The 16,870-nt window shown below is 42.7% G+C and overlaps 1 protein-coding gene across 2 annotated transcripts in view; it reads right to left on the bottom strand.

The window, feature by feature from the left end:
• Positions 1-16,870, bottom strand: part of alg9 (ALG9 alpha-1,2-mannosyltransferase) — an 80,013-nt gene that overhangs the window by 2,293 nt on the left and 60,850 nt on the right. For both annotated transcript variants that reach the window (XM_041893384.2, XM_041893385.2), the window contains 4 exons: positions 14,339-14,493; positions 13,567-13,696; positions 7,324-7,471; positions 6,796-6,925 (listed from right to left, as the gene is read on the bottom strand). In XM_041893384.2, coding sequence (XP_041749318.1) covers positions 6,796-6,925; positions 7,324-7,471; positions 13,567-13,696; positions 14,339-14,493 — 563 coding nt within the window. The remainder of the gene's footprint in view (positions 1-6,795; positions 6,926-7,323; positions 7,472-13,566; positions 13,697-14,338; positions 14,494-16,870) is intronic.

The following is a 16,870-nucleotide window of genomic DNA, read 5'->3' as shown; positions in this document are numbered from 1 at the left end:
ACTTTGACACATTCTGGAAACAGAAGATGTTCTACAGGAATAACAGAGTCCATCCAAATAATTTTGGCTACTGGACTCTGTCCACGCATTTAAAGGCTGCGTTTAGAGATTGATTTATCAATGATTCAAGCCCAGTTTAGATAATCCCTACCATTGTGATGTTGAGTTTTCGTAATGCTGCAGAAAATGTACATTATCCCTGGGGCGTTGGCAGACACAATGTAAGTAACTTAATGTATGTCCCTCTTACTGCCCTGAATGCCTCTGCTGATCCTACAGCTATTCAGTAATCATGTGTCTATGAACCAGAGTTATACTGTTAGCACTGAGGCAGTGTGCCCTATTAGGAAGTCCACTGTGTGCAGCTCACCCTGCACTATCAGCTCAAACATAAATAACATTGTCATGTCTACTTCTGATAAGCCTCCAAGTAAAGCATTGAAAACAATCAAGCATCCCAGAAAAGTGTTAAAAATAGCCAGCGTTAACATATGTAGCCTAAGAAACAAGGTTCATGAAGTCAATAACTTGCTAGTAACAAATTACATTCATATTCTGACTAACTCTGATACTCATTTAGATAATACCTTTGATGATACAGTGGTAGCAATACAAGGTTATAACATTTACAGAAAATACAGAAATACCAATGGGGGTGGTGTTGCGGTCTATATTCAGAGCCACATTCCTGTAAAGCTTAGAGAGGATCTCATGTTAAATACTGTTGAAGTAATATGGCTACAGGTTCATCTGCCTCACCTAAAGCCCATTCTGCTATAGACCACCAAGTGCTAACAGTCAGTATCTGGATAACATGTGTGAAATGCTTGATAATAATATAATATAATATAATATGCCATTTAGCAGACACTTTTATCCAAAGCGACTTACAGTCATGTGTGCATACATTTTTGTGTATGGGTGGTCCCGGGGATCAAACCCACTACCTTAGCATTACAAGCGCCATGCTCTACCAGCTGAGCTACACAGGACCAGGTGATGTGATATCAACAGAGAGGTATATCTTCTGGGTGATTTCAATATTTACTGGATTTCATCAAGCTGCCCACTCAAGAAACATCTTCAAACTGTAACCAGTGCCTGCAACCTGGTTCAGGTTATCAATCAACCTACCAGGGTAGTTACAAACAGCACAGGAAAGAAATCAACAACATGTATTGATCACATCTTTACTAAATTTTCTTTAAAGCAGTATTCAAATCCATCGGATGTAGTGATCACAATATAGTAGCCATATCTAGGAAAGCCAAAGTTCCAAAGGCTGGGCCTAATATAGTGTATAAGAGGTCATACAATAAGTTTTGTAGTGATTCCTATGTTGTTGATGTAAAGAATATTTGTTGGTCTATGGTGTGTAATGAGGAGCAACCAGATGGTACACTTGACAAATTTATGAAATTGCTTATTCCAGTTACGAATAAGCACACACCCATGAAGTCCCCTGTAGCTCAGTTGGTAGAGCATGGCGCTTGCAACGCCAGGATTGTGGGTTCGTTTCCCATGGGGGGCCAGTATGAAAATGTATACACTCATTAACTGGATAAGAGTGTCTGCTAAATGACTAAAATGTAAGAAAATGACTGTCAAAAATGTTAAATCCCCTTGGATTGATAAGGAATTGAAAAACGATATGGTTGAGAGGGATGGCAAAAGGAATGGCAAATAAGTCCGGCTGTGCAACCGATTGGCAAAGATACTGCAAATCATGTGACTAAACTGAATAAAAAGAAGAAATTACAATATGAAACTAAGATAAACGACAAAGAATGTTGGACACTGTGTTAACAAACCTCCAAACGAGCTTCAACGCCATACAACACTCCTTCCGTAGCCTCCAACTGCTCTTAAACACTAGTAAAACTAAATGCATGCTCTTCAACCGAACGCTGCTTGCACCCGCCTGCCCGACTAGAATCACTACTCTCGGCGGCTCTGACTTAGAATATGTGGAAAACTACAAATACCTAGGTGTCTGGTTAGACCGTAAACTCTCCTTCCAGACTCACATTAAGCATCTCCAATCCAAAGTTAAAACTAGAAATCGGCTTCCTGTTTTGCAACAAAGCCTCCTTCACTCTTGCTGCCAAACATGCCCTCGTAAAACTGACTATCCTACCGATCCTTGACTTCGGCGATGTCATTTACAAAATAGCTTCCAACACTCAACTCAGCAAATTGGATGTAGTCTATCACAGTGCCATCCGTTTTGTCACCAAAGCCCCATATACTACCCACCATTGTGACCTGTACTAAAATTGTTATTTTACCCCAGTAGCCGGATGCCGCTCTGGTCTGGTGGAAGTGTCGCCGCCCTGTTGGCTCTCCACAGCCGGTCCTCTGCAGGGATCCCTTCCCTTCCCTGGTGAATGGAGTTAGCAGGATGCTCCTGGATGACTTGGCTGTTCCTGTTCTCGATCCTACCAACCAGCCATGGAGATATGTCACTTGCCGTGAAAGTCGAAAACAGCGACCTCTGGCAACGAGGGCTTCCTTGGCGAAGTTAAGCCCGGACCGGACACAGGCTAGAAACAGCTTCCCTGCCCTGGATCCAGAGGTTCCGGCACCTTCTTCCCTGGGGGCTTCCGATAACAGATCGGATCCGGAGGTACACCACATAACCAAAAGTATGTGGACACTTGCTTGTCGAATATTTCATTCCAAAATCATGGGTATTAATATGGAGTTGAAACAGGAAAGGGCCTTCCCCAAACTGTTGCCACAGTGTTGGAAGGACAGAATCGTCTAGAATGTCATTGTATGCTGTAGCGTTAAGTTGTCCCTTCACTGGAACTAAGGGGCCCGAACCATGAAAAACAGCCCCAGACCATTATTCCTCCTCCACCAAACTTTACAGCTTGCACTTTGCATTGGGGCACTTACAAAGGCCATTCTACTGCCAATGTTTGTCTATGGAGATTGCATGGCGGTGTGCTCGATTTTATACACCTGTCAGCAACGGCTGAGTTGGAATAGCCGAATCCACTAATTTGAAGTGGTGTCCACATACCTTTCTATATATAGTGTGTATATATAGTGTGTAAGTGTATATATAGTGTGTATATAGTGTGTAAGTGTATATATAGTGTGTAAGTGTATATATAGTGTATATATATAGTGTGTATATAGTGTATATATAGTGTGTATATATGTGTATATATAGTGTGTATATATGTGTATATATAGTGTGTATATATATATAGTGTGTATATATATATAGTGTGTATATAGTGTGTATATATATAGTGCGTATATATATATATAGTGCGTATATATATAGTGCGTATATATATAGTGTGTATATATATAGTGCGTGTGTATATAGTGTGTATAGTGTGTATATATATAGTGTGTATATATATAGTGTGTATATATATATATATAGTGTGTATATAGTGTGTATATATATAGTGTGTATATAGTGTGTATATAGTGTGTATATAGTGTGTATATATATAGTGTGTATATATATATATATATAGTGTGTATATAGTGTGTATATATAGTGTGTATATATATATAGTGTGTATATATATATATATATATATAGTGTGTATATAGTGTATATGCGCCTTCGTCCTCTGATCTGTCTCCGGTGGCTTCTACCTCGGGTTCAGATCCTCGGAGCCCCCCCCCCCCCATCCAACCGAGAGACGGTCTAAGAATCCGGCCCGTTCATCATCCACGACGGATACTACAGCCGGTTCGGGTTCATCATCCACGACGGATACTACAGCCGGTTCGGGTCCATCATCCACGACGGATACTACAGCTGGTTCGGGTCCATCGGGCCCCACCACCCTTTCATCATCCACGACGGATACTACAGCCGGTTCGGGTCCATCATCCACGACGGATACTACAGCCGGTTCGGGTCCATCATCCACGACGGATACTACAGCCGGTTCGGGTCCATCATCCACGACGGATACTACAGCCGGTTCGGGTCCATCATCCATTACGGATACTACAGCCGGTTCGGGTCCATCATCCATTACGGATACTACAGCTGGCTCGGATCCATCGGGCCCCACCGCCCTTCGGTCCTCGAGGGGTTTGTGAAACCACTCGAGGCGAAAGAACGGCCGGACCTCCTCAGCCTTTGCTCCAGCTGTCGTCATCAGCAGCTCTATGGTAAGAAACATCTCTGTTCCCGGGGGAAAACCCTGTGCTGCCCAGGAGCACCGGTACAGGACATTACAAGGCTGCTGCCCAGGAGCACCGGTACATGACATTACAAGGATGCTGCCCAGGAGCACCGGTACAGGACATTACAAGGCTGCTGCCCAGGAGCACCGGTACAGGACATTACAAGGCTGCTGCCCAGGAGCACCGGTACAGGACATTACAAGGATGCTTCTGACCGTTCTACGACAGCCGACGGGTGCCAACGCTGTCGTAGTTCATGTGGGGTCAAACGACATCAGGAGGGCTAGCTCGGAACTGCTGAAACTGGATTTTAAAGAACAGATTCTGAAAAATTCAAAAAAGCGGCCAATTACCTGTTGGGCCGCGGGTGTAAAATATTCAGCAGGCTACTGGCATTACACACCAGGCTAAATGATTACTGTAGCTCTGTTGGAATCACTTTTATAGATAACTTTGACACCATCTGGAAACAGAAGATACTCTACAGGAATGACGGAGTCCATCCAAATCAAAAGTTAGTGCTAAATGCAAACAAAATGCATGCTTTTTTTCTAGGTCCCATACCGCAGATTTAAATGAATTTGTAAAGACTAGTTTGAACGGTACACAAATTGAGCGAGGTCCTTCCTACAAATATCTTGGTATCTGGTTTGATGACAAACTGTCATTTAAAAAACATGTCACTGAGCACAGAAGCAAAGCATGTCTGACTTTTGTTAATACAGTTTCTCGCTCTCTCCCCCGCCTCTCTCCCCCGCCTCTCTGCCCCGCCTCTCTCCCCCGCCTCTCTCCCCTGCCTCTCTCCCCCGCCTCTCTCCCTCGCCTCTCTCCCCGTCTCTCTCCCCCCGCCTCTCTCCCCCGCCTCTCTCCCCCGCCTCTCTCCCCCGTCTCTCTCCCCCGTCTCTCTCCCCGCCTCTCTCCCCCGCCTCTCTCCCCCGCCTCTCTCCCCCGCCTCTCTCCCCCGTCTCTCTCCCCCGCCTCTCTCCCCCGCCTCTCTCCCCCGCCTCTCTCCCCCGCCTCTTTCTGTCGGATGCATGGGCCTCATAGCCTAAACCTTTTCATTATTTTACGGACACGCCTTTAACCATCTTGTGTCTAGCGGTTTTTAAAAATGTAGGCTATATTCCTTTGTCTCTACATTCAATATGAATATGACTGAAGGCTGTCATTGTTTTATGCATGGCTTTCTCCCGATCAAACAATGAATTACTCTAACAGAGTTCCATCTGAAAAAGTGATTTGAATAGCCTAAAAACGTGAGGTATCCAGAGGACTAATAATGAGAACAAACAATATCAATAGCCTATAGAAAACTATGACCAGTTTAAAGGAGTTTATTTTACAACTTGATGTGAGATGGTTCCTCACCCTGAAAGTAGTCTATGGGCCAGGAGAAACGGAGAAACTGGAATCCATGGTTCAGTTCTTTAAACAGCCACTACAACCTCCAGCTAACTACCCACCGTAATCTAACAATCAATGGAAGTGATGGGGGCATGTGAGCATGTTTTTCTATTTTATTTTTTATGGCCAAATTACCTTTAAGTAACATCAAAGCAAATATGAAGTTGATTTCAGATGATTTAGACATTATTATTTGATTAAGCCTATAATAATATTTAAGACCAGTTAAAGTTATCAACAGTATCTTATTTCCAAAAGATTCTAATAGCCTAAGAAGGTGTTGTCCTAAAGTTGCCGCTTTAAAAAAGACTACGAATGAAAGTGGGAGTCTATAGGTGCTAGGCATTGGCTATTCTCAAATCACAGCTTTATGAGAGAGAGAACAAACAATTTTAGGAGAGGATGAGGCAAATACAGTTCTGAAGACACTTTGCTGCTGACCATGATTTATAACCACAACGGTAAGACAGCCCTTCCTCATCACCAGACACCAGCCCTTCCTCATCACCAGACACCTGCCCTTCCTCATCACCAGACACCTGTTCTTCCTCATCACCAGACACCTGCCCTTCCTCATCACCAGACACCTGTTCTTCCTCATCACCAGACACCTGTTCCATGCTGAAGCTCCACCAGAAAGGAATATTACAAAACATTTGCCTCCACTTCAGTTTAGCCTCTGCCCAGGATTTCAACAACATTATCTTTCCTCATGATCCTTTTTTTTCACTTGAGTCATTTCCTATTAAGGTATCTTAACTATGACAACTGGGTACTTTTTACACCTCTGCCAACACAACCACCACACAACACAACCACCACACAACACAACACAACCGCCACACAACACAACCACCACACAACACAACACAACACAACCGCCACACAACAGAACACAACCGCCACACAACACAACACAACCACCACACAACACAACACAACCGCCACACAACACAACCACCACACAACACAACACAACCACCACACAACAGAACACAACCGCCACACAACACAACCACCACACAACCGCCACACAACACAACACAACCGGCACACAACACAACACAACCGGCACACAACACAACACAACCGGCACACAACACAACACAACCGGCACACAACACAACACAACCGGCACACAACACAACCGGCACACAACAGCCACACAACACAACACAACCACCACACAACTCAACCATCACACAACACAGGTCAGAGACTCACGTATCTGGTTGGCTCCTCCAGGTTCTGGTCGTTCATGTGGGCGGGGACAGTTTGAGTAGCCAATGGGCCGTCAGCGTACGGCTGGGGCAGCTGCCCTCTGAACTCTGATTGGATGAACTGCAGCTGCCAGCTGAAGAGAGGGAGGAGTCACACACTGGCATTCTAAAACAACGCAATCAAGAACACTCAGAAACCTAAAGCCTTGTGGGAAGCTGCTATAGACAACCAAGTGCTAACAGTCAGTATCTGGATAACATGTGTGAAATGCTTGATAATGTATGTGATATCGAGAGAGAGAGAGAGAGAGGGAGGGAGAGGAGAGAGCGATAGAGAGAGAGACAGAGACAGAGACAGAGACAGAGAGAGACAGAGAGAGACAGAGAGAGAGAGAGAGAGAGAGAGAGAGAGAGAGAGAGAGAGAGAGAGAGAGAGAGAGAGAGAGAGAGAGAGAGAGAGAGAGAGAGAGAGAGAGAGAGAGAGAGAGAGAGAGAGAGAGAGAGAGAGAGAGAGAGAGAGAGAGAGACTGACTTGTTGGGCAGCAGAAAGCTGGAGGGGAACCGGTACCACTCTTTCCCAACGCACACACTGACGGGCCGGCCCTTTGGGACCGTGTGGAGAGACGGGTCCCGGGAGATACGGTGGAACTCTGGGTACAGGTCCAGTGGCGCGTGGTAGCCTGTTGGGATACACACATATAAAACTAGCATACAGTACCAGTCAAAAGTTTGGACACACCTACTGATTCAAGGGTTTTTCTTTATTTTTGCTATTTTCTACATTGTAGAATAATAGTGAAGACATCAAAACTATTAAATAACACACATGGAATCATGTAGTAACCAAAAAAGTGTTAAACAAATCAAAATATATTTCATATTTGAGATTCTTCAAATAGCCACCCTTTGCCTTGATGACAGCTTTGCACACTCTTGGCATTCCCTCAACCAGCTTCATGAGGTAGTCACCTGGAATGCATTTCAATTAACAGGTGTGCCTTCTTAAAAGTTAATTTGTGGAATTTCTTTCCTTTTTAATGCGTTTTTTCCAATCAGTTGTGTTGTGACAAGGTAGGGGGGGTATACAGAAGATAGCCCTATTTGGTAAAATACCAAGTCCATATTATGGCAAGAACAGCTCAAATAAACAAAGAGAAACGACAGTCCATCATTACTTTAAGACATGAAGGTCAGTCAATACGGAACATTTCAAGAACTTTTAAAGTTTCTTCAAGTGCAGTCGCAAAAACCATCAAGCGCTATGATGAAACTGGCTCTCATGAGGACCACCACAGGAAAGGAAGACCCAGAGTTACCTCTGCTGCAGAGGATAAGTTCATTAGTTACCAGCCTCAGAAATTGCAGCCCAAATAAATGCTTCACGGAGTTCAAGTAACAGACACATCTCAACATCAACTGTTCAGAGGAGACCTCGTGAATCAGGCCTTCATGGTCGAATTGCTGCAAAGAAACCACTACTAAAGGACACCAATAAGAAGAAGAGACCTGCTTGGGCCAAGAAACACGAGCAATGGACATTAGACAGGTGGAAATCTGTCCTTTGGTCTGATGAGTCCAAATTGAAGATTTTTGGTTCCAACTCCGTGTCTTTGTGAGACGCAGAGTTGGTGAACGGATGATCGCCGCATGTGTGGATCCCACCGTAAAGCTTCTGTGAAGGGAGCTGTGAGGCGTCTGATTCTCAAACTAGACACTCTAATGTATTTGTCCTCTTGCTCAGTTATGCACCGGGGCCTCCCACTCCTCTTTCTATTCTGGTTAGAGACAGTTTGCCAGGGAGTAGTACATAGTGTTTTACGAGATCTTCAGTTTCTTGGCAATTTCTCGCATGGAATAGCCTTCATTTCTCAGAACAAGAATAGACTGACGAGTTTCAGAATAAAGTTATTTGTTTCTGGCCATTTTGAGCCTGTAATCGAACCCACAATTTCTGATGCTCCAGATACTCAACTAGTCTCAAGAAGGCCAGTTTTCAGCTGTGCTAACATAATTGCAAAAGGGTTTTCTAACGATCAATTAGCCTTTTACATTTTACATTTTAGTCATTTAGCAGACGCTCTTATCCAGAGAGCGTGAGTGCATACATTTTTTTATTTTTTTTCATACTGGTCCCCCGTGGGAAATGAACCCACAACCCTGGCGTTGCAAACGCCATGATCTACCAATTGAGCTACACGGGACTATAAATGATAAACTTTTAAAATGATAAACTTGGATTAGCAAACACAACGTGCCATTGGAACACAGGACTGATGGTTGCTGATAATGGGCCTCTGTACGCCTATGTAGATATTCCATAAAAAAATCAGCAATTTCCAGCTACAATAGCCATTTACAACATTAACAAATGTCTACACTGTATTTCTGATCAATTTGATGTTATTTTAATGAAGAAAAAAATTGCTTTTCTTTCAAAAACAAGGACATTTCTAAGTGACCCCAAACTTTTGAATGGTAGTGTGTGTATATATATATATATATATACACAGTGAGGGAAAAAAGTATTTGATCCCCTGCTGATTTTGTACGTTTGCCCACTGACAAAGAAATGATCAGTCTATAATTTTAATGGTAGGTTTATTTGAACAGTGAGAGACAGAATAACAACAAAATCCAGAAAAACGCATGTCAAAAATGTTATAAATTGATTTGCATTTTAATGAGGGAAATAAGTATTTGACCCCTCTGCACAACATGACTTAGTACTTGGTGGCAAAACCCTTGTTGGCAATCACAGAGGTCAGATGTTTCTTGTAGTTGGCCACCAGGTTTGCACAAATCTCAGAAGTGATTTTGTCTTTGCAGATCTTCTCCAAGTCATTAAGGTTTCGAGGCTGACGTTTGGCAACTCGAACCTTGAGCTCCCTCCACAGATTTTCTATGGGATTAAGGTCTGGAGACTGGCTAGGCCACTCCAGGACCTTAATGTGCTTCTTCTTGAGCCACTCCTTTGTTGCCTTGGCTGTGTGTTTTGGGTCATTGTCATGCTGAAATACCCATCCACGACCCATTTTCAATGCCCTGGCTGAGGGAAGGAGGTTCTCACCCAAGATTTGACGGTACATGGCCCCGTCCATCGTCCCTTTGATGCGGTGAAGTTGTCCTGTCCCCTTAGCAGAAAAACACCCCCAAAGCATAATGTTTCCACCTCCATGTTTGATGGTGGGGATGGTGTTCTTGGGGTCATAGGCAGCATTCCTCCTCCTCCAAACACGGCGAGTTGAGTTGATGCCAAAGAGCTCGATTTTGGTCTCATCTGACCACAACACTTTCACCCAGTTCTCCTCTGAATCATTCAGATGTTCATTGGCAAACTTCAGACGGGCCTGTATATGTGCTTTCTTGAGCAGGGGGACCTTGCGGGCGCTGTAGGATTTCAGTCCTTCACGGCGTAGTGTGTTACCAATTGTTTTCTTGGTGACTATGGTCCCAGCTGCCTTGAGATCATTGACAAGATCCTCCTGTGTAGTTCTGGGATGATTCCTCACCGTTCTCATGATCATTGCAACTCCACAAGGTGAGATCTTGCATGGAGCCCCAGGCCAAGGGAGATTGACAGTTATTTTGTGTTTCTTCCATTTGCGAATAATCGCACCAACTGTTGTCACCTTCTCACCAAGCTGCTTGGCGATGGTCTTGTAGCCCATTCCATCCTTGTGTAGGTCTACAATCTACAATCTTGTCCCTGACATCCTTGGAGAGCTCTTTAGTCTTGGCCATGGTGGAGAGTTTGGAATCTGATTGATTGATTACTTCTGTGGACAGGTGTCTTTTATACAGGTAACAAACTGAGATTAGGAGCACTCCCTTTAAGAGTGTGCTCCTAATCTCAGCTTGTTACCTGTCTAAAAGACACCTGGGAGCCAGAAATCTTTTTGATTGAGAGGGGGTCAAATACTTAATATTTCCCTCATTAAAATGCAAATCAATTTATAACATTATTGACATGCGTTTTTCTGGATTTTTTTGTTGTTATTCTGTCTCTCACTGTTCAAATAAACCTACCATTAAAATTATAGACTGATCATTTCTTTGTCAGTGGGCAAACGTACAAAATCAGCAGGGGATCAAATACTTTTTTGTTTATATATATACACACACACAAACAGTTAAGATTCCATTAGTTTGGAAAACACGACCCTAGTGACTAGGTAACAGGGACTAGGCAACAGGAACTAGGCAACAGGGACTAGGCAACAGGGACTAGGCAACAGGGACTAGGCAACAGGGACTAGGGTTTGGTTTCAATGAGGGACTCTTTAGGCATAGAGGAACTACGTCAGAACGTCGCAATTCAAAACCAAAGTTAGCAAAACATTTGGTTTTAGTTAAGGTAGTTGATGAAAACTAGCCACTTGCGCTCATTATAATCATCTTGCTAGCTACTATTTTGTATTTCATTCAAATCAAATCACATGTATTGGTCACATACACATGGTTAGCAGATGTTAGTATGAAAAATGTCTGCACTCACTAACTGTAAGTCGCTCTGGATAAGAGCGTCTGCTAAATGACTAAAATGTAAAATGTTATTGCGAGCATAGCGAAATTCTTGTGCTTCTAGTTCTGACAGTGCAGCAATATCTAGCAAGTAATATCTAACAGTTCCACAACAAATACCTAATACACACAAATCTAAGTAAAGGAATGGAATAACAATATATAAATATATGGATGATGTCATTATCAGAGCAGCATAGGCTAAGATGCAATAGATAGTATAGAATACAGTATATACAGTTGAAGTCGGAAGTTTACATACACCTTAGCCAAATACATTTAAACTCAGTTTTTCACAATTCCTGACATTTAATCCTAGTAAAAATGTCTTAGGTCAGTTAGGATCACCACTTTATTCTAAGAATGTGAAATGTCAGAATAATAGTAGAGAGAATGATTTATTTCAGCTTTTATTTCTTTCATCACATTCCCAGTGGGTCAGAAGTTTACATACACTCAATTAGTATTCGGTAGCATTGCCTTTAAATTGTTTAACTTGGGTCAAACGTTTCAGGTAGCCTTCCACAAGCTTCCAACAATAAGTTGGTTGAATTTTGGCCCATTCCTCCTGACAGAGCTGGTGTAACTGAGTCAGGTTTGCTCGCACACGCTTTTTCAGTTCTGCCCATACATTTTCTATAGGCTTGAGGTCAGGGCTTTGTGATGGCCACTCCAATACCTTGACATGGTTGTCCTTAAGCCATTTTGCCACAACTTTGGAAGTATGCTTGGGGTCATTGTCCATTTGGAAGACCCATTTGCGACCAAGCTTTAACCTCCTGACTGATGTCTTGAGCTGTTGCTTCAATATATCAACATACATTTTCCTTCCTCATGATGCCATCTATTTTGTGAAGTGCACCAGTCCCTCCTGCAGCAAAACACCCCCACAGCATGATGCTGCCACCCCCGTGCTTCACGGTTGGGATGGTGTTCTTTGGCCTGCAAGCAACCCCCTTTTTCCTCCAAACATAACGATGGTCATTATGGCCAAACAGTTCTATTTTTGTTTAATCAGACCAGAGGACATTTCTCCAAAAAGTACGATCTTTGTCCCCATGTGCAGTTGCAAACCGTAGTCTGGCTTTTTTATGGCGGTTTTAGAGCAGTGGCCTCTTCCTTGCTGAACGGCATTTCAGTTTATGTCGATATTAGACTCGTTTTACTGTGTATATAGATACTTTTGTACCTGTTTCCTCCAGCATCTTCACAAGGTCCTTTGTTGTTGTTCTGGGATTGATTTGCACTTTTCGCACCAAAGTACGTTCATCTCTAGGAGACAGAAAGCGTCTCCTTCCTGAGTGGTATGACGGCTGCGTGGTCCCATGGTGTTTATACTTGCGTACTATTGTTTGTACAGATGAACGTGGTACCTTCAGGCGTTTGAAAATTGCTCCCAAGGATGAACCAGACTTGTGGAGTTCAACAATTTTTTCTGAGGTCTTGGCTGATTTCTTTTGATTTTCCCATGATGTCAAGCAAAGAGGCACTGAGTTTGAAGGTAGTCCTTGAAATACATCTACAGGTACACCTCCAATTGACTCAAATTATGTCAATTAGCCTATCAGAAGCTTCTAAAGTCATGACATTATTTTCTGGAATTTTCCAAGCTGTTTAAAGGCACAGTCAACTTAGTGTATGTAAACTTCTGACCCACTGGAATTGTGATACAGTGAATTATAAGTGAAATAATCTGTCTGTAAACAATTGTTGGAAAAATGACTTGTGTCATGCACAAAGTAGATGTCCTAACCGACTTGCCAAAACTATAGTTTGTTAAGAAGTTTGTGGAGTGGTTGAAAAACGAGTTTTAATGACTCCAACCTAAGTGTATGTAAACTTCCGACATCAACTGTATGTGTCTGTGGTGTGTCTATGGTGTGTCGTGTGGGTGGACCTCTGAACAGGGCTGACAGGTGTCTGTGGTGTGTCTGTGGTGTGTCTGTGGTGTGTCTGTGGTGTGTCTGTGGTGTGTCTGTGGTGTGTCTGTGGTGCGCGGTATGAGTGGACCTCTGAACAGGGCTACTGATCTTGACAGGTGTCTGTGGTGTGTCTGTGGTGTGTCTGTGGTGTGTCTGTGGCGTGTCTGTGGTGTGTCTGTGGTGTGTCTGTGGTGCGCGGTGTGGGTGGACCTCTGAACAGGGCTACTGATCTTGACAGGTGTCTGTGGTGTGTCTGTGGTGTGTCTGTGGTGTGTCTGTGGCGTGTCTGTGGTGTGTCTGTGGTGTGTCTGTGGTGCGCGGTGTGGGTGGACCTCTGAACAGGGCTACTGATCTTGACAGAGAGAGCAGAGCGAAGAGGATCAGTGTTCCCAGAGCCAGCCAGTTAGACGACACCGTGTAGTGTTCTAGACGATACCGCTGGAACAGGAAGTGGTAACACTTCTACAAAACACAACACAGGTAACACTTCATCAATACACAGGAAACATATGTCTTTATCCATTGTCTTATGTCAGATAGTCTGCATTGATCTGCCTTGTAACTCGCAAATACTCATGGGATAGATGAAAAGTAGTTATGCTACAATACACTGTCACAACATCACCAAGGTGACATCATCTAATGAACCCCCTTTCATCCTCAAAAGAGTCAGAGTTAATCTGACCAAAAACTATAAATATGTAGTAATATTGACGTTTTCTTCCTGAGCAAGTCTTAACTACCTAATTCTACATCTAGCTAAAGAGTATTGTGGTTGTAGAATCAGTATTCATAAAATTCAAAATGCTCCCCAAAAAATGTATCAAGTTACACGATTTGGCAGACAGGCTCCTGGCGCTACTTGTCGGAAGACAATTTATCAGCAAACTATGTGTCTGTCTGTGTGTGTGTGTGTGTGTGTGTGTCTGTCTGTGTGTGTGTCTGTGTGTGTGTGTGTGTGTGTGTGTGTGTGTCTGTGTGTGTGTGTGTGTCTATGTGTGTGTGTGTGTGTGTGTGTGTGTGTGTGTGTCTGTGCGTGTGTGTGTGTGTGTGTGTGTGTGTGTGTGTGTGTGTGTGTGTGTGTGTGTGTGTGTGTGTGTGTACCTGTAGTGAAGACAGTGCTACAGCCCCCGCCAGACAGATGAGAGGGTAGATGGGGAACAGGAAGCGTTCCTCTTTATGAGGTCTGGTGAAGAACACCAGCATCCACAGATACATAGGAGACAGAGTCAACCAGTATGGTCTTCCCAGGTTCTGCACTGTAAAACACACACACTGTTAGAGCCATTTTGTATGAGTAAAGAAAATGTATTGGAAATGTGGTTTATTTATTATTGAATACACAATACCAGTCAAAAGTTTGGACACACCTACTCATTCAAGGGTTTTTCTTTATTTTTAAAATTTTCTACATTGTAGAATAATAGTGAATAAGTCAAAACTATGAAATAACACACATGGAATCATGTAGTAACCAAAAAAGTGTTAAACAAATATTTTATATTTGAGATTCTTCAAAGTAGCCACCCTTTGCCTTGATGACAGCTTTACACACTCTTGGCATTCTCTCAACCAGCTTCATGAGTTAGTCACCTGGAATGCATTTCAATTAACAGGTGTGCCTTGTTGAAATATATCTCTCTGGAAGACTGAAACAGGTTTCCCGCAAGAATTTCCCTGTATTTAGCGCCATTCCATTATTCTTTCAATTCTGACCAGTTTCCCAGTCCCTGCCGATGAAAAACATCCCCAAAGCATGATGCTGCCACCACCATGCTTCACTGTGGGGATGGTGTTCTTGGGGTGATGAGAGGTGTTGGGTTTGTGCCAGACATAGCGTTTTCCTTGATGGCCAAAAAGCTACATTTTAGTCTCATCTGACCAGAGTACCTTCTTCCATATGTTTGGGGAGTCTCCCACATGGCTTTTGGCGAACACCAAATGTGTTTGCTTATTTTGTCTTTAAGCACTTTTTTTTTTTTTTTTTGGCCAGTGTACGGCTTAAAGTGGTCCTATGGACAGATACTCCAATCTCCGCTGTGGAGCTTTGCAGCTCCTTCAGGGTTATATTTGGTCTCTTTGTTGCCTCTCTGATTAATGCCCTCCTTGCCTGGTCTGTGAGTTTTGGTGGGCGGCCCTCTCTTGGCAGGTTTGTTGTGGTGCCATATTCTTTCAATTTTTTAATAATGGATTTAATGGTGCTCCGTGGGATGTTCAAAGTTTCAGATATTTTTTATAACCGAACCCTGATCTGTACTTCTCCACAACTTGACCTGTTTGGAGAGCTCCTTGGTCTTCATGGTGCCGCTTGCTTGGTGGAACGCCTTGCTTAGTGGTGTTGCAGACTGATATTACGTATTTTATACAGGATTAGTTCATGTTTGATATTGTGAGCTGCATAGGATTTGGAGGATGAGGACATTCCATGTATTTATTTATGTCTCTGATGGGGGCATGCATGCCAAGATAGCTGGGGGGGCCACTGGTGCTAATCCTGGAAGGAGTACATGATGGAATAACACAATACCATATAGGGTGATACTATTGTGGTGAGGAGTGACACTCAATAATGGTTGGCAACTGTTGGATAGAATTAGCTTGCAAAGCAGTATATGAACTGAGATATTTTGTATGCCTTTCATTCAAATGACAATAGGCTACTCATGTGCAGCTTGTCATGTTGAATCCGGTACCGCAATATTAAATACTTTGCATCAACTCTTCATGTAAGTGTTTAAGTATCTTCTTGCTGAATTACTTGATGCCAGATAAACTCATTATAACACAGGCTCTGGAGCCTTTCAGAACAGGTGTATATATACACTGAGATCATGTCACAGATCATGTGACAGATTGCACACAGGTGGACTTTATTTAACTATTTATGTGACTTCTGAAGGTAATTGGTTGCACCAGATCTTATTTAGGGGCTTCATAGTAAAGGGGGTGAATACATATGCACGCAACAGTTTTCTGTTATTTATCTTTTAGAAGTTATTTTTTTTCATTCCACTTCACCAATTTGGACTATTTTGTGTATGTCCATTACATGAAATCCAAATAAAAATCAATTTAAATTACAGGTTGTAATGCAACAAAATAGGACAAATGCCAAGGGGGATGAATCCTTTTGCAAGGCACTGTGTGTGACTGTTAGGAGCATGTCACTGCTAAACTAATAAACTGATTTGATAATTTAATTTCTAAGTAATACATATAATTTAATTGCAACATTAACTTCTCATCTCTGGAACCAAACCTGTATACTGTGTGTGTATGTGTGTGTGTATCTACAGTGGGGAGAACAAGTATTTGATACACTGCCGATTTTGCAGGTTTTCCTACTTACAAAGCATGTAGAGGTCTGTAATTTTTTATCATAGGTACACTTCAACTGTGAGAGATGGAATCTAAAACAAAAATCCAGAAAATCACATTGTATGATTTTTAAGTAATTAATTTGCATTTTATTGCATGACATAAGTATTTGATCACCTACCAACCAGTAAGAATTCCGGCTCTCACAGACCTGTTAGTTTTTCTTTAAGAAGCCCTCCTGTTCTCCACTCATTACCTCTATTAACTGCACCTGTTTGAACTCGTTACCTGTATAAAAGACACCTGTCCACACACTCA

The sequence above is a fragment of the Coregonus clupeaformis genome, chromosome 13 (genome assembly GCF_020615455.1).
Source record: "Coregonus clupeaformis isolate EN_2021a chromosome 13, ASM2061545v1, whole genome shotgun sequence".
NCBI lineage: Eukaryota > Metazoa > Chordata > Actinopteri > Salmoniformes > Salmonidae > Coregonus > Coregonus clupeaformis.
Note: the sequence above shows the minus strand (reverse complement) of the source record. Positions and strands in the feature narration are given on the sequence as shown.